This window comes from Trachemys scripta, chromosome 20, assembly GCF_013100865.1.
Source record: "Trachemys scripta elegans isolate TJP31775 chromosome 20, CAS_Tse_1.0, whole genome shotgun sequence".
NCBI lineage: Eukaryota > Metazoa > Chordata > Testudines > Emydidae > Trachemys > Trachemys scripta.
The window spans coordinates 12823976-12850633 of record NC_048317.1 but is presented as its reverse complement, the minus strand read 5'-3'; the positions used below and the strand labels follow the sequence as shown (position 1 = coordinate 12850633).

The 26658-nt window shown below is 44.6% G+C and overlaps 2 protein-coding genes across 3 annotated transcripts in view; one reads left to right on the top strand and one right to left on the bottom strand.

Moving 5' to 3' along the window:
- Positions 1 to 21439, top strand: part of MECR (mitochondrial trans-2-enoyl-CoA reductase) — a 28096-nt gene extending 6657 nt beyond the window's left edge. Inside the window, exons 2-10 of one of the 2 annotated variants that reach the window (XM_034754112.1) lie at positions 5721 to 5818; positions 6141 to 6272; positions 11002 to 11145; positions 13047 to 13149; positions 15161 to 15263; positions 16440 to 16513; positions 17914 to 17974; positions 19059 to 19131; positions 20460 to 21439. In XM_034754112.1, the coding sequence (XP_034610003.1) occupies positions 5721 to 5818; positions 6141 to 6272; positions 11002 to 11145; positions 13047 to 13149; positions 15161 to 15263; positions 16440 to 16513; positions 17914 to 17974; positions 19059 to 19131; positions 20460 to 20623 (952 nt within the window). In that variant the 3' untranslated portion in view covers positions 20624 to 21439. The remainder of the gene's footprint in view (positions 1 to 5720; positions 5819 to 6140; positions 6273 to 11001; positions 11146 to 13046; positions 13150 to 15160; positions 15264 to 16439; positions 16514 to 17913; positions 17975 to 19058; positions 19132 to 20459) is intronic. The other variant, XM_034754113.1, reaches the window with a different exon arrangement.
- Positions 692 to 26658, bottom strand: part of LOC117868283 (transmembrane protein 244-like) — a 34733-nt gene continuing 8766 nt past the window's right edge. The window contains exons 5-7 of the mRNA XM_034754114.1: positions 24786 to 24830; positions 24385 to 24501; positions 692 to 836 (exon numbers count right to left, since the gene is read on the bottom strand). Of these exons, the coding sequence (XP_034610005.1) occupies positions 24401 to 24501; positions 24786 to 24830 (146 nt within the window). The 3' untranslated portion in view covers positions 692 to 836; positions 24385 to 24400. The remainder of the gene's footprint in view (positions 837 to 24384; positions 24502 to 24785; positions 24831 to 26658) is intronic.

Genomic DNA, 26658 nt, shown 5'->3' with positions numbered 1-26658 from the left:
AACCAAAACTCCTTGGACCGTAGTGAAATAAATAAGTTATTTGAAGTGAGAACTTATTGCTTATTTGTAATACAGGCTTTGGCTTCGAAAACTGCAAGCTAGAGTTTGTTTTGAGGAGAGAGGATTAAACTTGGATGTATAGTAAAATCTACGAAAATGTGGCCTTTGGAAGGGAAGAAATCTTTAGACTGAAAGCAAGTCCTCATCATTTAGTCACATTTTGCAAAGAAAGGGCACTTTTCTTGGGTATCTTAGAGTTTGGGGATTGACTTTATTTTTTTTAAATCTTCTGCTTAAATGTATGAAAGTGCTTCACATTCTTCTTGGTCTGGGGGTTTGCTGAGTGGCTTCAGCTCTCAGTGAAGTCAATGGCAGTTGCAGGTGTCTAGCATGCTCTAAATGCCTTGAAGCTGTGATCCTTGAGAATTCTGGGTCCAGTCTTGTGCTCTTTACTTGAGCCTGGCCCGAGTAAGGAGGGGGGCTCATAATTTGTTCCTTCTAAGTGGTGTTGGAGAAAACATCCTAGATTTGTGCGCTTGTACCGATATCCCTAGATAACCCACCAAGTGTGTGTTCTGGGGACATATAGGTACGTATCCAAGTGCTTTCTGTGTGGCTGGTAAGGGATTTGAGCTAGAACGTGTTTCACACCCACTGGATAAACATACACTGAGACAAAGAGAGGAAAGAAGAAGTTACTAACAAATGTACTAAAGCTCTTTCCCTGTTTCTTGCATAAAAGTAAATCTTGCCTAATGATGATCTGGTTCTCCATTTCTCAAAATCCTGTCCTGCTTCCTGAAAGTGCCAGTGCCGCTACTGTATGCAACTTCCTCCTGAAACCAAAGCAAGTGCAATGTTATCAGTAAAATATGTGACCAACATCTCCTAGATTAAGCAATGGATTTCTTACACCGTTTCTTGATTAGTTAAGGCTAGTGACCATTATTCAGCTAGATGTTATAATAATGCCAAAGTTGGGTGATTATAGCAGTGCTCTGCTAGTACTGTTGTCATTATCATCAGACAGGATTTCTATTACAAACCCATTTTTTCAAGGGAGTTATAAATTAATTGTAAAATCTTGTTCCAGACTGAATTTTAGATTAAGGGCTCACATAGGATTACTTCTCTACTGGCTTCTAATGGGATTCCCGGTATATCTAGGATCAGTCTGTAATAAGTTTAGCTAGCATGTCTACATCCCAAAATGACTGCACTGTATTGTGGGATGGGCAACACCCACAATCCTCTGCTTCTGGCACTGGCCAGATTTCTAGATTCTGATTTCCCAGCTTTCCTCAAACCCAGTGATGCAAATAAGCATGTGCAGCTTAACTGTGGACATGCCAACCTGGTTTAGCACACAGGTGTGCCAGGCAGTTATAAACGTGTCAGAATCTGGTTAGACGGTGTGATTCTAGCTGTGGCGTAGAAGGTTTATTTTGAGATGCCAGTCACTGATTTAAGAGGAAATGTGATTTGAGGTTAAATCATATGATTGAATCAATTGTGATCTTTTCCATTATCTTCCATAGCCTTGTTATGGAAACTCTGGCAAAACACTTAACCTTTAAGAGCTTTCCCACTTGAAAATGGGATATAGTTGTCTATCTTCCAGGGATGTTGTGAAGCTTAATATTAATGGTGTTTTGAAATCCTCAGAAGGAAGGTGCTATGGTGGATGTTTCCAGCTTATCTAACAAACTGGAAGGATGTGCATCATGTCTCACCTACTGTTGTAGCTGTCATATTTTCTCTTACATAGCATATTGGACCTTAATATAATGGCCTTTGACTTTTATGCAGACCTTTAATCTATAATGTGGGTCAGAGCCCAAGGAAACTTCAAAGAAATTAAATAGTCAAAATATTCCACTTTAAAAAGCAGCAAGGGTGCATATGCAGCAAATGTCTTTTCAAAAACTCGATTTTTCCTGTTGAGAAAAGGTTACCTTTAGCATAAACCGTTACAAAACAGCCACATAAAAGTAAACTGCTGCTCTTTGCCGTCACCCCTCCTTCAGTGTCCCAGCTAAAGTACGTGTCCCTGTGTAAGTGTCACATCTGACCCTGAATTCTTTGCACTCTCAGGACTTCCATTGACTTCAGTGGGAGTTTTGCTCACGGAAAGCTGGGATAGAGGTACAATAAGTGCCCCTTTTTTAAAGACTTTTGTTTCACCATCTCCGTAAAATGAAGGAAAGGAGTAGAACTGAAGCCACAATGAGGAGGAAAAAGACACACACTGAAACATTCGCCATTTAGCAAGGCAGGTAAAATAAACTATGTGGAAACTGTATTGTGCACATAACAGCCATGCACAGCATCCCACAAGGGTGATAGATACAGTGTACCAATTAACGCCAAACAGATATGTAATTCCCAGCAGAGCCAAGCAATAAAACCACTCTGAGTGTGGCACAGATGCTGTGCAGGACTCCCGCTACCTTTATCCAGACCGACTTTGATATATGTTCTTATTGTGCGTGCATACATTCCCATTGACAGTAATAGCTGTAAATGAGCCATTGTGTCCATGATCTGTTGATTTAAATCACTGGGATCTTACGGCTTTGAATGGAGTCATTATAGTTTCAGTGGAAGAGCCTTAACAATTCTGTTGAAATAGCATCATGTCAAACCTAATTCCAGTAATTCTGGTCTGCATTCGCACCAGCAGCTGCCTGTGCTCTCTTTGTATAGACGCTAAACATACAAAGAATCTGTTAATATTAACACTAAAGCTACCTTGTCTACACAAATTTGCCACCATTTCTCCTCTGTAGACAAAATTTTAGGGGTCTGACTGAACCCACAAAATCTAGGAAATTCAAAGCTCTACCTGCGGCGGCTGTTGAGTGTTGCAGAATTGTATCCCTTCAGTAAATGTTTTAATTTGTGAATTAACTTAGTCCTTGTGACACTGTGCGAATAATTGCCTTGGGGACTGAATGATCTGCATGGTTTCCCCATACCAGCTGTCTTCATTCTTGACCCACAACCACCTGCAGTTCCAGCCCTAGCCATCCCTATATCTCCCTTAACTCTGCCTATGTAGCTCTCTTCCTGTTGACCTTAGTTGAGCTCAGCAGGCTTTGCACAGTTCTGACTTGGGATAGCATGGTTCGGCGAAACTAGCATTGTGCTGGATGCCAGGAGCTCCTGTGTTCTAATCCTGGAGTTACCCTCCAGGGCCTGGGACAAGCCACTTAACATCTGTGCCTCAATTTTCCCATCTGCAAAATGGGGATAAGTTCCCTCAGCGGGGTGCTGTGAGAATGTATTCGTTACTGTTATTGTGTTGAGCACAGTGCTATGCAGCTGCTAAATATTCTTGCCTTGGGAACATTTAAATCTCCTGCTAACCTTTGAACAGTTGTATCTGATACCTTGTGAAAGATTTAAAATGCATGTCCATCTTCAGGTGACTCCTTAAGCCGGCTCACCCTGCAGGTCGCAAACAAGGCTTGAGCCAAGGGAGAGGGGAGAGAGGAGCAAAGTCAGAAGAATGAGTCTGTTGGACTTATCTCCTGGGGATCCTGCCTCAAGGATTTGAGTTTGCTTTGAGAATCCCGGTCCCTCCCTTTTTTGACCAAGATCCATTCTAGGCCTGGGCCGCTCTGGAGGAGCCAACTGTCCATGACAGAATTGGGCCACAGTCATCCCTGGTGTAACTAGCTGGTTACACCAGGGGGAAGGGGGGATTTGACCAAGTGTGGACAAATGGCTTTGAAGGCAAACTCTTGTTTCATTTGTGACCCAGTCAGACTATGAGCCCAGGTCTCTACAGATGCATTAATGTTGTGGCTCTGAACTTTTCCAGACTATTGTACCCCTTTCAGGAGACTGATTTCTCTTGTGTACCTCGCAAGTTATGACTCACTTAAAAACGACTTGCTTACAAAATCAGACATAAAAAAACAAAAGTGTCACAGCCTCACTATTACTGAACAGTTGCTTCCTTTCTCATTTTTTACCATATAATTATAAAATAAATCAACTGGTATATAAATATTGTACTTACATTTCAGTGTATACTATGTAGAGTAGTACAAACAAGTCATTGGCTGTATGAAATTTTAGTTTGTACTGACTTAACTGGTGCTTTTTATGTAACCTGTTGTAAAACTAGGCAAATATCTTCCTGAGTTGATGTACCCCCTGGAAGACCTCGGTGTACCCGCGGGGTACACGTACCCCTGGTTGAGAACCACTGCTTTAATCCACTGTTTCACTCGCAGCCCCCTTAAAATCTTAGTGCAGCGTTGTGTCTTTAAAATGCATGATTACAGGCTGCAAATTCCTAAGTACTAAAAGCCTTCTAACAAGTACATCTTGCTGTTTAATTGAAAACTCAGATTTATCGAGACATCAGCCATGCAGCTTAAATGGGGGGGGAAAAACTTTGCCAGCACAGGACAAGCTGTGAAGAGAATTCAATTTATTGCTTCTAATGACACACAGTGAACAGGACGTGATCATAGCTAAAGTTCTTAAAATTGGCAACCCATGTGCAAGCTCCACATCAGACTCTCTTCAGCTCCCTTAACGCTTGATTCAGTTCACAGGTAGTTTAAAAAAAATGCTCTAATTTTTAAAACCTTTAATGGGTTTGCTCCAGCTGACCCATCTGCAATCATCTAGCACTGGGCTTCTGTCTCTCCTTCCATTATCTCACTACTATTGGTGCAAGAGCTGCCTTTGTAGCTCCCGCTTTTTGGAGTCGCTCTCCTGCGTGTATCTAACTTGGCTTGCATCTCATCTGAAAGCATCTTTTCACACCTTGCCAATACCTCTGTATGTTGTGTGACTCTGTAAAGCCAGTAGGCCCCTCTGTACAGTTATGTGGCTGCAGAATCCAAGGCTTTGTCTACACGGGAAAGTTTTCATTTATACGGTATAACACACCCCCCCAATGTGGACACTTTTTCCGGTACAAGAGTGGCTTTTTTGGGGGATGAATTTAAACCCCTTTCCAAGCAACATATTCTAAATTGCAAAAACGCACTCGTATTCCAGTATGAGTGTTCACACAGGAAGTTATACAAGTACAATTATATTGCTTTAAATTCACACCTTAGTTTATACTGAAAACCTTTTCCCCATGCAGAAAAGTCCTAAACTTTCCTTTTAAAAAAATGCCCACCAGTGCAAATGACTTTTCAGGCTCTTTTCTGACAATATGAACCACTCCAGTCATGTCGGAGGGGTATGAACACAGCCACTGCTCATTCTAAGGAGAAACAAACCAATGTGCTTGTTCTTGGCTGTACTAGCAGATATTAACAGCAAGGAGTACGGTGGCATCTTAAAGACGAACAGATTTATTTGGGCATAAGCTTTTGTGGGTAAGTGGTTTTTTACCCACGAAGGCTTATGCCCAAATAAATCTGCTCATCTTTAAGGTGCCACCGGACTCCTTGTTGTTTTTGTGGATACAGACTAACACGGCTACCCCCTGATACCTAGCAGATATTGGGGTGGATTGGTGGATCAGGAATTCAAGTCTGTGCTGATTAGCCTGGGGAGCATTGTAGGCTTGGAGAAGGCAGTACTGCATAACTGGGGACTCCTTGCTGCATAATATAAGCCTAACATGCCATCCAAGCTATGGAGCGGTGGGATGGGATGGTCTTTGTTCTAGGATACACTTGGTGCCAAGAACACTTGTTATACAAAATTCAGTGGTAGTAACATTTGTATATTTCTTTGTTTAGACTAAAGGATCTAGAGCGAGCTGAGCTAGGCCATTCTGGGGTTCACGTGAAGATGCTGGCAGCCCCTATCAATCCAGCAGACATCAACATGATCCAAGGTAACCTCGGTTTCTCTGGTTGAATTGACTTTTTACTTACAAACAGCTTCTTTTTCCCTCCATTTCTGAAATGCGCATGGAATACCTATTGATTAGCCACATGTTGTCAGATGAGTAATTACACAAACCGACTGTCAAAACGTTAATGATGTCCCCTAGGGAATTTTTATACAGGAGTTAGGACTGGATTCCAGAGCTGCAGGGGTGTAGAACCAGGCCTTCGAGAACAGAAGTTGAGAGAACAGTTTGCAGTTGGTTCCTTTTTGTAAAAAAAAAAAAAAAAAAAAAAAAAAATGTTGAGATATTTCTCCTCCTCTTACAGGAACTTATCCCCTCCTCCCCGACTTGCCTGCAGTAGGAGGGAATGAAGGTGTTGGACAAGTGGTGGAAGTTGGCAGTCATGTGACTTCTCTGAAGCCTGGGGATTGGGTTATCCCAGCAGATGCAGAACTTGGTGAGGTTTTTACAGAAATCCTCATAAATAGTCATAGCTGTGTTGATTTTGTGGAGCTAGGGCAGTTCATTCCAGCCAAGCATCTGTCCATCGGCCTTTCTCTGGCATCGCCCATCTACAGCTCTCAAAGCGTTTCACAAATGTTAGTGAGATGAAAAAAGTCTCTCTCTTTACGGATAGAGTCAGGGGAGAAGTGAGGCATGGTGAGATAGAGACTTAGCCCGGTGAATCAGTCACAGAGCAGAGCTGAGACTAGAACCCAGGATTTCCAGTTTGCATTCCCCTGCTCTAACCATTAGACAATTGCCTATATGCTCTGGGTAGGATTGCAACAAGTAACTGCTTACCCACAGATGTTTAAACCCAAACAGACACACCTGTTTTCACTGGTGATAGATATTCACAAAAACAATTCTATTCCTATAGGAAACCGAATTATGCTTTGTATACACCTCTACCCTGATATAACACGACCCGATATAACACAAATTCGGATATAACGCGGTAAAGCAGCGCTCGGGTGGGGGGGGGGGAGGCAGGGAAGGCTGCGCGCTCTGGCGGATCAAAGAAAGTTCAATATAACGCGCTTTCACCTTATAACGCGGTAAGATTTTTTGACTCCTGAGGACTGCATTATATCGGGGTAGAGGTGTGTTTGAAAACTTCATTCGTTTAAAATAAAGTCTGAAGCAGGCCGTTGTTCTAACCATCCCTGGAAATCTGAGTATTCATGTGGCCTTAACATTAAGGCCTTGGCTACACTGGCAATTCACAGCGCTGCACTTGCTGCGCTCAGGGGTGTGAAAAAACACCCCCCCCCCCGAGCGCAGCGAGCGCAGCGCTGCAAAGCGCCAGTGTAATCAGCGTCTGCAGCGCTGCACGCTCGCTCGCAGCGCTGCAAGCTATTCCCCTCGGAGAGGTGGAGTACTTGCCGCGGCAGTGCTGTGAATCCGCAACTGTAGCCAAGGCTTAAGTAATCCATCCTCCAAAACCTCTATGAGGTAGGGAAGTAGTATCCCCACTTCAGAGCGGGACAAACTGAGGCACAGAGTGAGTTTTCAGAGGGACTGTACAGCTCCATTGTCCACTGCAGTGCCTTGTCCAAGGTCACACAGGAAGATAACTAGATGCTAAAAATCATTGTTTTGATAAAGACACTGAGTTTATGGTTTACTACAACAATCTGTAGCCCACTAACCCCCTTTTTTTGTCCTGTGACTAGGTGTTAACAAGCCACTTCACCTTGAATGGTCCCCTAGAGTACGTGCGAATTACTTATGCTAAATAATCTGTTTGGTCTTGTATTCAGCTGCGACACTCTGGGTAACTTTCCCAGACCTGACGAAGAGCTCTGTGTAGCTCAAGAGCTGGTCTCTCTCACCAACAGAAGTTGGTCCAATAAAAGATATTTCCTCCCCCACCTTGTCTCATAGGAAGCTTATAGTGGAGCTGGGAATTGAACCCAGGTCTTCCTAGTGTACTGTCCTAACCACAAACCATCCTTCCTCTGCAGCTTACACCCGTATGCTTTGCCTGATGAGCTCATACTTTAACACTCTGAACAGATCTTAAAACACCTGGAGGTAATGTGACGTCCTGAAGCAAGATTGTTACTCTCTGAAGTGCTGTTTTAGCTTGGTACAGCCTCAGTCATGTACACAGCTTAATTACAGCAATTACATGTAATCGGATGTGATTTTAAAAAAACACACACACAAAAATCCATTAGAGAATGTTCCAGGCGAGGGAAGCAGCAGTTGGAATCCATTTAGCACCATATTAGTCAAATTGCAAATGTAATAGGTTATATTGTCTCCAAGGAGAAGCATCTGTGTAGCCAGTGGAGTTGCACAAGGCACTCAATTTCAGAGCTGTTTTTATGCGACTTTAATCTCTGTTCTTGTCGTATTTTATACTATTAAGGATTTAGAACTCTTTATTTGATGCAGCCATACTGACTCAGGCAGTGATCTCATCAGATTTCAAAGCTAAATAGAGCCAGTTCTGGTCTGCATAAAGGAGAGATGGCCAGAGAAAATCCAGGTGCTCCAAGGAGTGGTGTTAGTGACTCAGTAGTTAGCACAAGTTATTTTGAGTCAGTACATAAAGTCAGGCATCAAGACCACTCATGATAAATGAAGTTCCCAGGACACTTTTGCACCATTTTCTATTCTAAATTCTACTTTCTATAGCATAAGCTGGATATGGTGATTTTTACTTGCATCCTGACCTGTTGGATAAGGTTACCACATCACATTCCTCCCCAGAAGTAGCTGCAGTTTCATTTGTGAGTGCCATTATTCCTCTTTTGCACCTGTGTAAAGGCTTTGGCTTGTCAAGTATGATATAAACAAGTTTATTGTTATGTTTAGCTGCTGTTGCCTCCTTAAGAGTCTTTCAGTAAAAATGTAGGGGGTTTCAAAATAAATGTCTCTTGGGCCACTCTGACTTTTCGGGCCACCTTTTGCCAATTCCATTGGTTCTGTGCCTGTTTCATTTCAAATGGCTTTTCTGCTTAATCAGGAAGGTAAACAATCCACTGAGGGGTTCCAGTTAAGAAGATTCTACTGAATCAAGTGTACCCTTCATGCATAAACCATAATGGGAGACAGTAAATATTCATAGGCAAAACTGAATATTAGGTTAATTCAGAGATGAATGGAGGAGCTCTTGTCTCTAAAAGCATTAATTGTATTGGCTTTCAAAAAAATAATTTGTCTGTAGGGTGTAGAGCAGGGGTCGGCAACCTTTCAGAAGTGGTGTGCTGAGTCTTCATTTATTCACTCTGATTTAAGGTTTCATGTGCCAGTAATACATTTTAACGTTTTTAGAAGGTCTCTTTCTATAAGTCTATAATATATAACTAAACTATTGTTGTATGTAAAGTAAATAAGGTTTTTAAAATGTTTAAGAAGCTTCATTTAAAATTAAATTAAAATGTAGAGCCCCCCGGACTGGTGGCCAGGCCCCGGGCAGTGTGAGTGCCACTGAAAATCAGCTCGCGTGCCGCCTTTGGCACGCCTACCCCTGGTGTAGAGTAACTTCCCCTAGTGGTATATATTCACTTTGCTCTGTCTAACTGTCTCAAGTACAATCCAGGAGTTCTCAAAGGTAATTGCTAACTGTTCCTTAAGTATTGTAGGATGAATTTCATCAAGCCCTGCCGACTTGAATACATCTAACTTATCTAAATATTCTTTAACCTGTTCTTTCCCTATTTTGGCTTGTGTTTCTTCCCCCTTGTTGTTAATATTAATTGTGTTTAACTATATGGTCACCATTAACCGTTTTAATGAACACTGAACCAAAATAGACATTAGACACCTCAGTCTTGTTGATGTATCAGTTATTAGTTCTCCTTCCACACTAAGTAGAGGACCTACACTTTCCTTTGTCTTTCTTTTGCTCCTGAATTATTTAAAGAACCTCTTCTTATTTCCTTTTATATCCCTTGCTAGGTGTAACTCATATTGTGATTTTTTTGTCCCAATGGGATTGTGCTATACTTTTGTATTTCTCCTTAACAATTTGTCCGTGTTTCCACTTTTTGTAGATTCCTTTTTGATTTTCAGGTCATTTAAAGAACTCCTGATGGAGCCATATTGGCTTTTTACTATTCTTCCTATCTTTCCTTTGCATCAGGATAATTTTCAGTTGTGCCGTTGTCTCACTGAGAAAATGCTGACTCTCCTGAACTTCTTTTTCCTTAGTCTTCCCATGGGACCTACCTACCAGTTCTGAGTTTGTTAAAGACTGTTTGTTTGGGTTTTTTTAAGTCCATCATTCTTATTCTGCTGCTCACTCCTGCCTTTCCTTAGAATCACGAAATCTATCATTTCATGATCACTTTCACTCAAATTGCCTTCCACCTTCAGATTCACAATCAATTCTTCCCAGTTGGTCAGAATTAAATCTAAAATGGCTGTTCCCCAGGTTACTTCCTTCACTTTCTGAAACAAAAGTTATCCCCAGTACATTCCAAAACCTTGTTGGAAGCGTTCTGTTTTGCTGCATTACTTTTCCAACAGATGTCTGCACAGTTAATGTCTAACATTACTACCAGGTCTTGTGTTCTGGATATTTCTGTCGTTTGTTCTAGAATTGCCTCATCCACCTCCTTCTCTTCCCGATTTGGTGGTCTATCGTAAACCCTATTTTTTACCACTTTTATTGTTTTTGAATGATAGGTAGTTGCATCATTGCTAACTAGCAACCTTAACTGTTCGTTATTGTGTTTTTAAAGCAGCTTTCTGGTTTTGGGGGGAAGGACTAGTTCTTTGACTACTTGAATTTTTTCTTTGGTGCAGGTAAATGAAGACACAACTTATAAAAATAAAAATTACACAGGAGGGACAGATTCCTAAATAAGAATGAGTTGTGCTAGCCAAGCTAATAAAGGCAGCTGCAGCATCCTACCTCATTCAGTGCACACCAGACAAGATGTACACATTTCCTAGAGAGCTACATTAACCATGTACATAGCTAATTAGCAGCCCTGGAAAATCAAGCTTCAAGTGGCTTGCCCATAGCCAGAGATGGAATCTGTATCCAAACCAGGACTGGAATTCAGGAGTTTTGCCTCCCTAGCCTATGCTTAGATCTCAAGGCCACATTTCTCTCTCCAACCTTATTGGGCCTGAAAACTTTTGCCTAAGAAGTTACTTGCTCAACTTGCCTGCATCTTTCTAACACTTCTCATAGCTTGAATAAGCCTTGTCCTTTAAACCAGGAACGTGGCGGACGGATGCAGTGTTCAGCGAGGAAACCCTGGTGAAACTCCCACGCGACATCCCTTTGCTGTGTGCTGCCACCTTGAGCGTCAACCCCTGCACAGCCTATCGGATGCTGGCTGATTTTGAGACCTTGGGGCCAGGTACGTCTCTTCACCTGTGCTGCGTAACTCTCCTAACACATGACTGATTTTTACACTCCAATGGAACATCCCATCCCCGGATATTGACCCTAAACAAGTTAACAGAATTTACAGATTCCTTCTAATTAACAGTTTATCCATGTGCAGAAACAAAATTCTATCTTTTTCTGTATGGAAAGTACTAATATTAAGTAGTCAGAATTGGGGTTTGGGAGATAGGACTACGGGATTTATCCCCAGCTCTGCCACTGACTGCATGACCTCTGGCAAGTCTCTGTACCTGTTTTCTTACTTGATGGTTCAGGGTTATTTATTATTTATATTGCAGTAGCACCTGGTAGCCCCAGTCAGGGACAGGTCAGCATTGTGCTGCCCAAACACAGCCAAAGATATGGTCATTGTCATATCTCGCTATCCTAGAGTACCTCCTCCTAGTGATATCCAGCATTGCAGCCCCTCTGCCTCACCCGCCTTCTCCGGACTTCGGTGTCTGCAGGTGACTTGGCCCTCTGGCCAGGTGACACTGAGTCCCACCTTTTCAGGGAACAGCATCCACTCTCAAAGGAATAGAAACTCTTCCACCCTCCCTGGGCCCAGTCCTCCACGGATCTTCACCGCCTCTCAGGTTCTGCATCTTCCTCACTTTATTACAGAGCGCTGCCTCTGAGGGTTTAGTTTCTGGTGGCATGGCTGATCTTGAGCTACTGACCTTTGGGGCAGCTTCCCTGGAGTCTCCTCACCAGCTTCCCTCTCCTTTCAGGGTACAAGCGCCTTCCTGCACACCCCTCGATGGTTCCTTTTCCAGAGAGAGGAAATGCCCAACTACCTCTTTCCTGCGTCCTTTCTTTCTAGGAGCCATGCAGCCTGGTTCTCCCCAGCTGGGTCTAATCCTTCATTACCTGTCTCTCCTCCAGGTGCCATAGAATGGGCTAACTAGGCTCTCTGGTTCCCTTTAAGCCTATGATTGCCAGCGTGGAGTTTAGATACCCCCATCACGGCCTCTGCCCAAGGAGCTTGCCAGCTGAGGGTAAATGAGTGTTTGCGAAGTACTTGAATAAGAACATAAGAATGGCCCTACTGGGTCAGACCAAAGGTCCATCTAGCCCAGTATCCTGTCTGCCGACAGTGGCCAGTGCCAGATGCCCCAGAGGGAATGAACAGAACAGGGAATCATCAAGTGATCCAGCCCCTGTCACTCATTCCCAGCTTCTGGCAAACAGAGGCTAGGGACACCATTCCTGCCCATCCTGGCTAATAGCCATTGATGGACCTGTCCTCCATGAATGAATGAATGACTTGATATGAGGGCCAAATTTTATGATCAGTATCTCGTGCCTTCAAGGTTCTAGGTCAGATGCAAGTCCTTCTTGCAAGCCTAGAGGAAATAAGCAGGTTATAATAGGTTCTTGGGAATAAATCAAAGCCTCTCCAAAAAAGTCTTAGTAAATGGGTCTAAAGTGAATGAAATTCTCAGATGAACGTATCATGAAGGAATTAAGCCTTTCGGTTGTAGTTCCTTAGTTTAAATGTGGTCATAGTGGCTGAAAGGTTGTTCCCATCTGAGGTCCTGTCTGAAATAAGTTGGTGAGTCTTAGTTCAGCTCTTGGAAACATCTCTGCGTCAAAACCCACCACCTCCGTTGACCCTAGCTAGCACTTAGCAGTATCCCTCATTGGCTATCAAAGCAGTTAGTTATTTTCTTGCTCCTAGAGCTAGCCCGCAAGAATGGGGATGTGCCATGCTGACGGGACAGTGTCAGGGAAGATTGCCTTGCAGCAGTCTGTGCTGTCCCTATTCTTGACCATATTCTGAGCCCTGAAGACTGAAGGTCTCCGCATCTTTCTCCAGCACTAAATTTGCTTCAAGCCAGAGCTGACTTGGGTTTCTTTATTTCGCTGCAGGTGATTCCATCATCCAGAATGCAGCCAACAGTGGCGTGGGACAGGCTGTTATTCAGATTGCAGCAGCTTTAGGCATCAAAACAATCAATGTGATCCGAGATAGGTGCGTGTACAGAGGGCCCTGGTTTTTAGAGACTCTTACAAACTGGGTCATTTGTTAAAATTGTCCTGCTCGAACAACTTTTTTGCTTTATCCTGGACTGCTCAGTTCCCCTTCCTTTCACCCTGTATTCTGCTCTCTGTGTCTGAGTTAGATTCTCAGTGGGAGGGGAGGGGATTCTCTCTTGGAAACGACGGAGATGGGCATAAAGGTTGGGTTATGGCCAGTTAAGAGTAGCTGCATTTAGATGTTTGTTTGTCAGTCTGTCTCGAATTTTTCACTTTAACTGCTCTGATATGAATCTACCCGAGGGAACCACTCCGGCTGGAATTATGCCATAGAAAGAGGTGGGGCGAAGACAGGTTAAAGGTTAGCAGGATCACCATCTCAGAACCTGCATCAGTTTTTTCTCTCTGGTCTGCAAATAGTCCAAAGGAGGCCGAGAACCTGTGCTGTAAAACTGGGCAATACCTCATGTTTGATAGAAAGACGACATTCGTGTCTGAATGGGCAATGGGGGGTGTTCGTTCAGGTAGCTGAATCCAGCAATGGAGTTCTTCACAATAGGGCTTCCCTTTCCTCTCTGAATGAGGCTGCCCGTAGAGTGATTAGCGAATGTATTAAATGTCTCCCCTCCGAAGATGAGTGTTAAAATTCCTGTTGGGAAAGGGCGTGACTAGCCCTTGACAATGGCTAGTCCTGCGGGATTTTTAACTCCAAGGTTGGCCAGTTCCAAAGGGCTAGGCGGGGGGGAAACGTTAGTGGATCTGGACGTGGGATAAGGAGAGACTAGATGCAGAGGGAAGAGGGACCTGGTGGCTCCTCAGAGAAACTAGTTCTGCCTACTCCCACTTTGTGGCCTGCTCAGGAGGCTTGTCCTTCCTCACAGTGCTGCTGGTCCCATCCCTTTCTCTTGCCTGGAAGTAGGAAAGTGGGGTGTGATTTGGTTTGGTGGAGCAGCATCAGCTGGTGGTGGTAAAACAGGCACTGAGCTGGGAAGCAGCAACCTACTCTGTGATTGGTAATTGGCTCTTACTCTGAGCAGACAAGAAGCCCTGTTTGGAGCTTGTGGGTGAGTGTTCAGGGGCCAGCAGATCTTATGCAGGAACAGCTGGAGCCGGCATCCAAGTTCAGGGTAGGAAGCTTTGCAGAAGAAAGCGTTTAGGAGAAGACAGGTCCCTGTGTGTGGGAAGCAGAAGAGGCAGCATGAAAGAAGGTGCAGACTGGAGCGGGAGGAGGAGACACCAGGAGCTGTTCTCAGGAAGGCTGCTGGAGGGTAGACAGTGAAGGCTGGGATGAGGGCAGAGAGGGAGGTTGGATGGCACCATGTAGAGCAGGGGTCGGCAACCTTTCAGAAGCAGTGTGCTGAGTCTTCATTTATCCACTCTAATTTAAGGTTTTGCGTGGCAGTAATACATTTTAACCTTTTCAGAAGGTCTCTTTCTATAAGTCTACAAAATATAGCTAAACTATTGTTGTATGTAAAGTAAATAAGGTTTTTAAAATGTGTAAGAAGCTTCATTTAAAATTAAATTAAAATGTAGAGGCCCCTCCCCCCCCCCGACCAGTGGCCAGGACCAGGCAGTGTGAATGCCACTGAAAATCAGCTCGTGTGCCGCCTTTGGCACGCGTGCCATAGGTTGCCTACCCCTGATGTAGAGCCTTGAAGATGAGGCTGAGGGGCTCATAGCTGATGCAGAAAGTGAGGAAGCCAGTGGAGGAAACTAGGGTACAGAGGCAGGAGTGACGTGGTCAGTTAATAACAGGACAAGGGAAGGAGGAGATAAATCCCCCCCAAAGAGACTTGCTTTTGGAAGGGAACATCTTCCCCAAAGTTTGGGCTGAGCCCAGTGTGCTCATCCTGGGTCACAAGTTACAGATTAGAGCTCATAGAAACTGACTGACATGGCCAAAGGGCCCTGCAGAGGTCTGTCCATCTTGGCTTGGGAAACATGCCAGTTATTTCTGCAAATATCTTTTTGTTGTTGTTGTTGTTGTTGTCCTTCCTCCCCAGACCCAATCTCCAAGAGGTGGTAGACAGACTGACATCCCTTGGTGCAGACCATGTCATCACAGAAGAGATGCTGAGAAAGCCAGAGATGAAAGACTTATTTAAGGTACTGTAATGCTGAGCTCTCCAGAAAGAGGAAGCTAATTCCCAGGATCCTAAGACAATACTGGAACCTCTGAATAGCCATATTGGATCAGACCGTGGTCTGTCTAATGTAGTGGCAAAAACTAGATGCTGCAGGAAAAGGCGCAAGAATCCTATTATGGACAACAATGGAGTAAACTTCCCGAGAGGAAGCTCTTTCCTAACCCTTGGGCAGATGAGCAGTTGTTTTAGGTCCAGATTTTCAAAGGTATTTGGGCACCTAACTTCCATTGAAATCAATGAAAGCTAAGAGCATAAATATCTTGAGGATCAGGGCCTTATTCCATAAATCAGGAGTCTATATCCCTTACTTTATCTTCTCATGTAACTTGGTGTTCTCATTAATCCATATAAATGTCAATTAAACCTGCTAGGCGCTTGGCCTCAATAATATCCTATGGCGGTGAGTTCCATAGGTGTAAAATAATAAACGGTTTCCTTTTATCATTTTTAAAGTTGCTTTTTAGTTTGATTGCATCTCCCCTTGCTCTTCTATTCTGAGGATAAATTGGAGTGTCTGACCACGTCTACACCTTTCGCTGTTTTATATCCTCTCTTGTCTCTCTTATTTATTTCCTCTCTACCTCAAATTACTTTCATTGTCCACGTTTGGGCCCCTTCTGTTTCGACTGTAACTGGGAATTGAGGTGACCAGGGTGGAAATGCAGTATTGATGATAATAGTGCCATAGAGGACATCCCACATTGGCAGAGAGATGGACTAGCTGAGACTATGTAGATGGCTGATATCTAGAATCCGTGCTCTGATATACGTCACCATTTAACATGCAGACAGAAGAGTTAGTAAGGGTTGACCTTCATTCTCCCAGGGAATTGTTTCCCTTGGACTCCTCTCTCTGATTCTGGAGGCTGCCCCAGCAGTGTTGGGCAGGTTTTCATTTCTACTGTGCTGCCCAGATGGTAAATCTGGCTTTGGGTACATTTCTGGGCCTGCCCTTGGTTTGACCAAACTTCGGGGCTAAAACACGTGAACCTGCCTCCCTCAGCAGACAGAGTCCTGACCCCAAGAGAAGGTAACCTTGGAATTCAAAACATGGCTACTCAGTGTTTCTTGCTGGACAGAAATCTGGCTTGGTTGTCAAGAGCTGAATCTTCTTTTTTTGTCTTCACTCTTCCAGAAAGTCCCAAAGCCCCGGTTAGCTCTGAATTGCGTTGGAGGGAAAAGTACTACTGAGATGCTGCGCCACATACAGTAAGTTCAGCTGTTTTCCTCCTTTGACTTGTGTTTAGCACTTGGAGAAGTACATGTTCAAAGAACTAGTTTGTCCAGATTGGGGACAGCGGTCGGGACCAGTTGAATAAATGGATATAAACTGGCCATCAACAAGTTTAGGCTCAATATTAGATGAAGGTTTCTAACCATCAGAGGAGTGAAGTTCTGGAACAGCCTTCTAAGGGGTGCAGTGGGGGCAAAAACCTAACTGGCTTCAAGACTGAGCTTGCTAAGTTTATGGAGGGGATAAATATGATGGGACTGCCTACAATGGCATGTGGTCCATAGGCGACTACCAGTAGCAAAAAACCCCAGCGGCCGGAGACAGGACACTAGATGGGGAGGGCTTAGAGTTACTACAGAGAATTCTTTCCCAGGTGTCTGCCTGGTGTGTCTTGCCCACATGCTCAGGGTCTAACTGACCACCATATTTGGGGTTGGAAAGGAATTGTCCCCCGGGTCAGATTGGCCAAGACCCTGGGGGGGGTTCGCCTTCCTCTGCAGCATGGGGCACAGGGTCACTTGCACATTTCAAGCAGTGTAAATGGTGGGTTCTCTGTAACATGAAGTCTTTAAACCAAGATTTGAGGACTTCAGTAACTCAGACAGAGGTCTATTTCAGGAGTGAGTGGGTGAGGTTTTGTGGCCTGCATTGTGCAGGAGGCCAAACTACATTATCACAGTGGTCCCTTCTGATCTTACAGTCTATGAATAGAATTATCTTACACAGGTCACTTGTTAAAAACGCAGAGGGGGTTCTTGGAAGATACAGTAACTGAGATCTAAAACCTTACAGCAACTCTAGGGAGGTTTCCTCTCCAATGACACACAGTAACAGACCTTTAAAGACTAGTAAGAGTGGAAGGTCACATCCAGCTATGAGGTCAGAATCCCTATAGCAGTGGTTCTCAAACTTTTGTACTGGTGATCCCTTTCACACAGCAAGCCTCTGAGTGTGACCCCCCCTTATAAATTAAAAACACTTTTTATCTATTTAACATCATTATAAATGCTGGAGGCAAAGTGGGGTTTCGGGTGGAAGCTGACAGCTCACGACCCCCTCTGGAATAATCTTGTGACCCCCAGTTTGAGAACCCCTGCCCTATAGTATCTTGCTCATTGTCTTGGTGGGCTGTTGCAGTGGGAGGGGTCCATTAACTCTAGGTGAGCATTTCAGCTAATGGTTCCTGTGAGAAGGAGGGGAAGCTAGAAAGCAAGTTGAGTAAGTAACAAAGTAGCTGTTCAACAAATAATTGAAAGAGCCGCTTGTGTGAAGGCGTCTGTATCTGCGGGGTTCGGAAGGAGGAGGAGAGCAGGTCTGGTTGAAAACCCTTATTAGGGGAGATCATTAATTGTCTGACACCTGACTCTCCGTACAGACAGAAAGGGACCATGGTTACATATGGCGGGATGGCAAAGCAGCCTTTGACTGTCCCTGTGGTAAGTAACAGATGCTTGTGACATGTTCTCTGTATTCATCTCACATAGCCCTTACTCCACAGCACTGAAACTTTCCATCCATAACATCCACTGCGCGCAACTGGCTGCCCCACGGGATTGGCTTCACCCCATCTATATATTGTCCCCTAACTCCCTATAGCTCCTCAGTTCCCACGCAGCGGCATCGCTACCATTAGGAGTGACTGGATGAAGTGTGCGCTTGACTTCCAACACTACCTCCTTGTGCCATTTGAGCACCAGAACCAATGCCCCATGGTCTCTAATTGGTTGAGAATGTGACAGGAATGAGCTAGTTCTTGCCTGTTTCTGGTTTACAGGGTTTGAGTGGGTGTCTGCAATACTCGTGGCAGTGTTTATGAAGTGACTGACCGCAGTGTGTCACTGACCCAGCTATTTAGCATCTGCCAGGCGAATCCTCATTGCAAAAGTTGTCTTCACTCTAAGGTGCACCCGTGGGGCAGATCTTCCCGGTGTTGATCCTTGCTTTGACCTGGAGTTAGTAGCTAAGACGTCTCTTGCCAGGACAGAACAATCTTTACCGTTCTTAACCTTAGTCCTGTAGACTCTCAGAGCTCTACTGGTCATGGGGACTCGTTGCTAACACAAAACACTTTATGAACGTGAATTTTTAAATTTAGTGCCAGTTTGACAGCTAGAGAGCCTGAAATCCTCTTTTGCCACAAAACAGGCACTGTATGGGCAATGCATGTTTGCAGTTATCACAACTCTGGGAAGAATGTGATCATTTCGGAGGGAACCAACCCTTGGTTTTTAATCTCCTATTTACTAGCCAGTGTATTGTGAAGAGGACTAACATTCTGCTGGTGTGTAAAAGAAAAAAATCTGCGTTGTCCGAGTGAATTTGCCCCAAATTAAGGCTCTTTTAAGTCATTGGCAGGAAGGCAGAATTGCAGATCTTCATAGCAGCAGGAAAGTGTGTTAGCAGCTGTATAAAGACAATCTTTTCCCATGGCCCGTGTGCAGCAGAAATATGCTAACTGAAGAATGCCCAGTGTAAACAGTTTCCCCAAGAATCATGATGTGTCTCACCTTGTTTCTGCAGAGTGCATTCATCTTTAAGGATGTGAAGCTGCGTGGGTTTTGGATGACCCAGTGGAAGAAAGACCAAACCCAGAGTAAGTTGAAGGTCATTTCAGTGGGGATATAGCCTATAGGAAATCTATGAAAGTATTAATGTGTTCTCTTAAGGTCCCCCCTTCCCCCGAGGAAAGTAAGCATTGTCCTTGCTTCTGTTGGTGCGTAGGCTGAGGCACAGAGGTGGAGTGATTGGTTCAACGCCACAGAAGAAGTCATTGTCAGAACAAGAATTAGCACTCGAGTACTTGGCTTCCTGTCCAACCTGGACAACAAGATAATGCTTCTCTCATCCCAGTTCTTAGGGAGGCCCTAGAAACACACAGCACAGAACACATCCTGCAGAATCTCCAGTTTTTAGTTTGGCATAAGCCCTCCTGGGGAAATACTGGCAAAGCAGCCCTCAAACTCAGTGTCTGAAGAGCAGATAAATCTTCTGCGAGCTGGGTTTCTAGACATCAAAAAGCACAAGTGGGTGAAGGCTGGTGACAAGTTTTGACCCGGAGAGTTTCCTTCATTAATCCAGAGAAACACAAGCTGTATCATTCCCCTGCCGTGCCCCTGAGCCACAGAATCTGTTATCAGCCCTCAGCCTCAGTACCTGTTAGTGCATTTGGCCAGGAAACCGCAACAAACTACAATGTTGAGTTTAAACAGTTGTGACTGGTCCAGGCACATCTACTCAGCTCCACTCTGATGTTGCTCAGCACTTGCAATTTAAAATAAGTCAGGCATGATGCATTTAACGTGTTTCAGGCCCTTCCTGCTTTGAGGCGGTGTGGACTGGGCAGAAGCTACCTAGACACAGCCTTAAGCTCAAAGCAGCGTGTGCCAGATGGTTGCTGACCAAGCTGCAGTGCAAGTGGCAGGTAACATCTAGTGTAGTGAGCAGAGCAGGCCATCAAACAGGACGCTAGCTACCTACCTGTAGCTTAACCCCGAAGGTCAGAAAGGTCACAGGGGACTGTCTCCCCTCTCAACCGAACAAATCAGTTGTCCAATTTGACAACACTGCAGTCAGTACACGGGAGTCTTGTGGGATCGTCTATCTTGTACCAGCCATATAAACTGGGTGCATTTCCCTCCAAAATCAGTGAATGCTGCTGCATGTGTTGAACAGTGTGGAAGGAGTTGCTGAAGAAACTGAGATCATTTGCCCCTATCCCGAGCTGCTGTCCCAGGGAGCTCAGCACCTGAACTCCACTCCCTTGTGTTGTGTTGCTAGGTGGTCAGGGCAGCCAAGACCAGCTCATTTTTTTTTGTTTGTTTGTTTTATCAGTTGTCTCATTTCTTCTGGGTGGCGTTGTGGGTCTTGTTCACCTCAGCTCTGGAAGGGGCAGGATTACTCTCTTCTGTCTTTTCCATGCAGACAAGGACAGATTGACTGGGATGATTCTGACCCTGTGTGATCTTATTCATAAGGGGCAGCTCACTGCTCCAGCCTGCACACAGGTCCCACTGAAGGACTACCAAATTGCCCTGGAGGCCTCCATGAAGCCGTTCATCTCATCTAAACAGGTACTCGCCATGTGATCCTGCTCCCAGGGACAATCATACGCCCTTTGTTTCCAGAGGGAGCTGAATCACAGCCGGTTCTGGCACCATTGGAGACAATACAACTGGTTTCATGCACGTTTGCTTCAGTGTATCCTGTCTTCAGGAGAGAGTTGTTGAAGAGGAAGAATCCCTGAAATTTGTCAACTTTGCCCACTTGAAACAATAACAATCACATCTGAGGCTAATGTGTGTAACGGACGTGACTCAGAAGCATACAGTAGATCTCTGCTTTTGGAGATGGAGCCTATTTTTTTCACATTGGCTAAAATTAATTGCTTTGCAATAGAAAGTTAAGGGTGGCTAAGGTGCAGTCCGTGGAATCCTAAAAATTAGGGTAGAGGCAAAGCCGATCGACTTCCAGCTGATTGCTGGTGAAATCAGTCAGTCAAGGAGGACACAAATAGAAATACTCTGCTCTGGCTGTGTGTAGTCACCCAAATCGGAGGGCACTGGGACTCCCAACAAATTGCTAATGCGACCTTTACTGTAAAGTTTGCCTGCCCCAGAGTGAGCTTTAAGTGAGGAAGCCTCTATTTTTCTGTCTCTATGGCTTCTTCCCACGAAGGAACTCTTCTAGATGTGGAATATTGTCCTAGATTGTATCCTAACCCCAATATTGTCATGTACAATCCTGAGGGAAACTTACATCTCTAGTTTAATATTGAGGCAGTTGCGGCTGAAATAAAGGCACTTCACATTGTGTTGCAAACCTGTCGTCCAAGAGTAAGAATTGTGAAATGGACCACTGAAATGTCAATGACTGTTCAGAATAAATGCTAGAATTTTGAGAGACCGTGTTCTCCCTGGGGTGTTTTTCCATCAGCTGAGTTTGTGCTGGGTAATAAGATCTAGTTCCTCTGCTGCGCCTCAGTCAGACAGTAGTACAAACTATCACAAGTATTTTACTTTGTACTGCTTCAAAATGTCATGCCGTTGCCTCCAAATGTTCGTATTCCAGTTCTTTTGCAGAGTTGCATTACAGCTTGTTCACACAGGCCGCAACAAAAGTCCAGGAGGGCTGATCAACAGACAGGCATTGATAAGTCACTGCCTTTGGTTACCTCTGGGCTAATGTGTGCGAAGCTCGCTTTAAAAATATGACATGGGGTTCTGCCTTCCCACAAGTGAACTTGATTTTTTCTTCCCCTCGGTGAGATCTCAGATAATGAACTGTAAGGCCGGGGACAAATAGCAAACCTCCTGTCACATTGTTACATGCTCCCCTCTTATGTGTCTAGTGTTTCTCATTAGGCAGGCTGGTTCCTGACGAGCTGTGGCAGGGAGAAGGAGATGCCAGTGACTCCCATCTGTGTGCTGCTATCCTGGCAAGCTGCAGAAGGGAAGTTCTCATTGCTCAGGATCTGATACTTTGACACCACGTCATCCACTGCTGGGATTTGCAAAACTACAGCCTGCACTCCCATCTCATACCAGTCTCTCTTAGAAACTAGACCAACTAGTGTTCTGATCCAGTATGGCAGTTATGTTATAAACATAATGTCAAGAGGGGGATCTCGAGTAGAGAGGTTATATTCTGTATTTGGCACTGGGGCGATCGCTGCTGGAATCCCGTGTCCAGTTCTGGTGTCCGCAGTTCATGAAGGATGTTGCTAAATGGAGAGTGTTCAGAGAAGAGCCATGGGAGTGGTTAAAGGATTGAGCTCCTTGTGTTACCCAATGTGCTTCGCTCAACACAGAGCAGATTAAGGGTGACTTGGATCAGTTTGTTAGTACCTGCTTGGGGAACAAATATTTGATGACAAAGGGCTCTTCAGTCTAGCTAGTGACGGAGTAACGAGATCCAATAGCTGGAAGCTGAAGCTAAACAAATTCAGATCAGCAATAAGGTACAAACTTTGAAGTGAGGGTAATTAACCATTGGTGGATTCCCCATTTCTGACCATTTTGAAATCAAGATTGGATGTTTTTCTAAGGGTATGTCTACACTATGAAATTAGGTCCATTTTATAGAAGTTGATTTTTAGAAATCGATTTTATACAGTCGATTGCGTATGTCCCCACTAAGCGCATTAAATCGGTGGAGTGCGTCCTCACTACCGTGGCTAGCATCGACTTACAGAGCAGTGCACTGTGGGTAGCTAATCCCACAGTTCCCACAGTCTCCGCTGCCCATTGGAATTCTGGGTTGCCTGATGGGGCAAAAACATTGTCGCGGGTGGTTTTGGGTACAAGTCATCAGTCGCCCCTCCCTCCATGAAAGCAACAGCAGACAATCATTTGCTCCCCCAACAGACGCTTCATCGTGTCTGTTTGCTCCCCCATTAGCCTCAGCATCGCGTCCTGCCTCCGCTCTTCGCGCTCACTTAATTCTTTCCTGGCCTCTGCCACTGAATGCCTCCATGCATTAAGCTATGCCCTATCAGTGCGGGAGGACTGCATGAGCTCGGAAATCATGTCATCACAAGTGCTTTCTTTCACCTTCTAATCTGCGATAACCTCAAGGACGGAGATGATAGGGGGAGCGTAGAATGTTTCTACGATTCTGGGGGGACTGCATGGTCACCTGTGCTGCTGAGTTCGCCACGCTGACCAAACAGGAAATGAATTTCGAAAGTTCACGGGGTTTCTTCTGTGTACCTGGCTAGTGCATCAGAGTTCAAAGTGATGTCCAGAGCAGTCACAATGGAGCACTCTGGGATAGCTCCCGGAGGCCAATACCGTCAATTTGCGTCTGCACTACCCCAAATTCGACCCAGCAAGGTCGATTTTAGTGCTACTCCCCTCGTCGGGGAGGAGTACAGAAGTTGATTTTTAAGAGCCCTTTAGGTCGAAGGAACGGGGTTGGTTGTGTAGATGCAATCATTTTTAAATCGACCTAATGCGGCTAAATTTGACCTAACCCTGTAGTGTAGACGAGGGCTAAAAGATCTGCTCTCATTCAAACAGGAATCAACTCAGGGAAATTGTTGCCTGTGTTATAAAGATCAGACTAGATGACCACCATGGTCCCTTCTGGCATTAAAATCCATGAGCATCACTATCGCCCTATGCATTGCAAATATCAAATCTACCTCATAACAGTAGCTCCTTTTTAAAACTAAAAAACCCCGCAAGGCTAGTCTCTATTGCCGGGAAGGACAAGAGCTGTATTTACATCTTATCTGTGCACTTCATGGTGGGAAGCACCCTCTTTTCCCATGGTAGGAGTAATAGACGCGCGTAGTTAGAGCACCAGGTGCTCATTTGGAATGATCTTTAGGGGAGACAGGCACAGCAAGCTTAGCCCCCTAGACCATCACTAAAATACAAGTGCCAGTTTATATGCTGTAGTGACACTCTTGAATCAAATGATCAGTGTGCTTATTAAATACGAGACAGAGGATTGGATTTGAACATGCACTTTAAACAGCGGAATAGGGAATTACAAAACTCCAAATGCCTAGAACTGCACAGCAGTCCATGGGGGAAACTTGACCAAACAGACTGTCAACACCTTTCAGCTTACCCACAGAGGAATAGTCCGTGTTTCTCTAGTACGAGCCTCTCTTTGACCTTCCTCTCTCAAATGAAAGGAGCTTAATGGCTTTTATTCATGCCAAACCGTGCTGTATCAATTTGAGGTGGCTAAATGGGATTTCGGTCTCTTCAGTGCTTGTGGTGCACAGTCGCATAGTTACTCCTCTGAAAGCATTGTACGTTTCTTCTTTCTAGCTACTTGAACTCACTGCAGCTCCTATAAATACTGCTCAGGTTTGGAGGTCGAGGAAGTAAAGTACCTTGATCCTGAATCTCTCAAGAATGGCAGTAGCTGTCCAAAGTGGGATCACTGGAGTCAGGGCAAGCAAAGTGGGTCACAAGTTGTCCACTGAAAATCATGATAAAGAGGCCACTGCCTGGAAGAAATAGGCAAAAGCGTATTTGAAATGCAGTGCCAGTATCTGATACTGCATCCCCCTCCAACACTAGCTTAAAAACCAAACTCTGAGGGTTAGAGGCCAGGAGGTGTGCTTCAGTAGTTTTAAAAATCACTTGTGGTTGGATCAAAGTGGTTGCTTCTAGACTAGTCAAACCATCTCAGCTTTGTTATAGTGGTAGGGATGGCACCTTTACCTGTGCCCCTTCCCAACTGGGAAGAGGAAATGAAGGGAGCCCACCTGGAAATGAACTGAATGCTTACCAAGTGCTAGCCACCAGTGCCACACCAAAGGGAATTGTTCCATCACTGTAAACGACAGATCAGACATGTCAGTGCTAACAGCCTCTTTGCGAGATTAAAACCATCAATAATTTGATAAAACAATGCTGGCTAGTGATTAGAGCTGGGGTCTAAAGCATCAGGCCTCCTGGGTTCTATTTCTGGTTCTACCACTGATTTCCTCTATGGGTGGTGTGGTGTTGGTTGGGGTTTGTGGTTTGGGGGTTTTGTTTTTCGCAGGGGCACAAGTCACTTAAACGTCGTTGTGTTTTTACCCATCCCTAAATGGCTAATTGGATTTCTCAGGATGGGCAGTGGGGACAGTTGCCAAAGATGTTGAGAGTCAGAGATAAGAAGGGGGCAGTATTCCTGCTGAAGGGTGTCATCATGTGTTTTAAGGGGCATGCTTAAGACAGCATTACCAATCCCAAGCATTCAAACATCATGGCAGGCTCCTTCCCAAAAACTCAAAAGGCTTTAAAATAGTCTGGGTTCTTTTTATGTGCTTTCTAGTTCAGAGCCTCTAGGGGTCACATTTTCAAGCTTCTCTTCACAGTCAGAAGGGCTAACATTTTGCATGTGCCTATGAAAGCTGAAGCTGTCTCAAACACCTGGCTCCAGGACATGGAGCATTAAGAAAAACACCACATCTTGTGAGACTTACACACACACACACACACACACCACAAGAGTTGGCACCGCTCTTAAGATTAAAATCAGATGTTAAGGACACTTAATTTGTAACGTCTTCAATATAAAAATGAAAACAAAAACAAAAACCCCTGTTTGAGTGACTCTCACTCATCCTCAATCACCCATCACTCAATCATCAGTTGGGGATTGGTCCTGCTTTGAGCAGGGGGTTGGACTAGATGACCTCTTGAGGACCCTACCACCCCTGTGATTCTATGATCCTAACCAATGAAACTAGAGTGGACCAATCAGTTTCACTTCCTTGTGCTTTCAGAGTCTTGGTACTGTTGTGTTTGAGGTAATAATGGTTCAGGGTACTGTGTGCGTGGGTTTTTTTTTTTAATTGGCTTCCTAAAAAATATTTAATATTAATTTCTGTTAATTAAATTTGAAACAATCTGTTCTGCACCTAAAATTGATGGCATGCTTCCCTTTCTGAGACATTTGGACTTTGATTCCTGCAAATAGAGAGATCTTTCTGTATGCTTTTAAGTTCATGAATAATGAGAGGTCTTGGGGTTAAAACGCAGGGGTGAAATCTTGGTCCCATTGGAAGTATATGGGAGTTCTACCAGGACTTCACTCCAGGACCAGAAGGCAGCAGCAGATAACATCACCTAACTCTGATATAGCACTTTTTCATCAGTGGCTTTCAAAGCACTTTGTAGTCTTTTAATGCATAGATCTTCACAGCACCCTTGTGATGTACTCTTAGCCCCATTTTTCAGATGGGGAACATGCGCCCAGAGCCACAAAGGGACTTAGACATTGCAATGCTGAGCATCACAACGCTTAACTTTGAGGTGCCTGGAAAATCACAGGAACAAAGTAAGGGCCAAGTGCTGAGTTAGCTGCCCAGGTTTCTGGGGAGAGAGGCACTTTACAATGTGATCCACGCTAGGCACGAAGCTGCCTATGCTAGCCAATGGGAGGTCATAACAAGAAGGTTGTGTCCTCAGGGATTTAGGCACCTAGCTTTGCTTGTACTCCACAGCCAGGAGCTCCTTGCCTCAGTCATTTCTTGTGGGAATGAGTTAGGCACCTGCAATGCGCCACACAAAATGCAGGGAGGAAGAGGAGCCAGGGGTTAGAGCACTCAGCTGGGAGACTCCGGTTCAATTCCCCTGATGGGGAGGAAGGATTTGAACAAGGGTCTCCATGC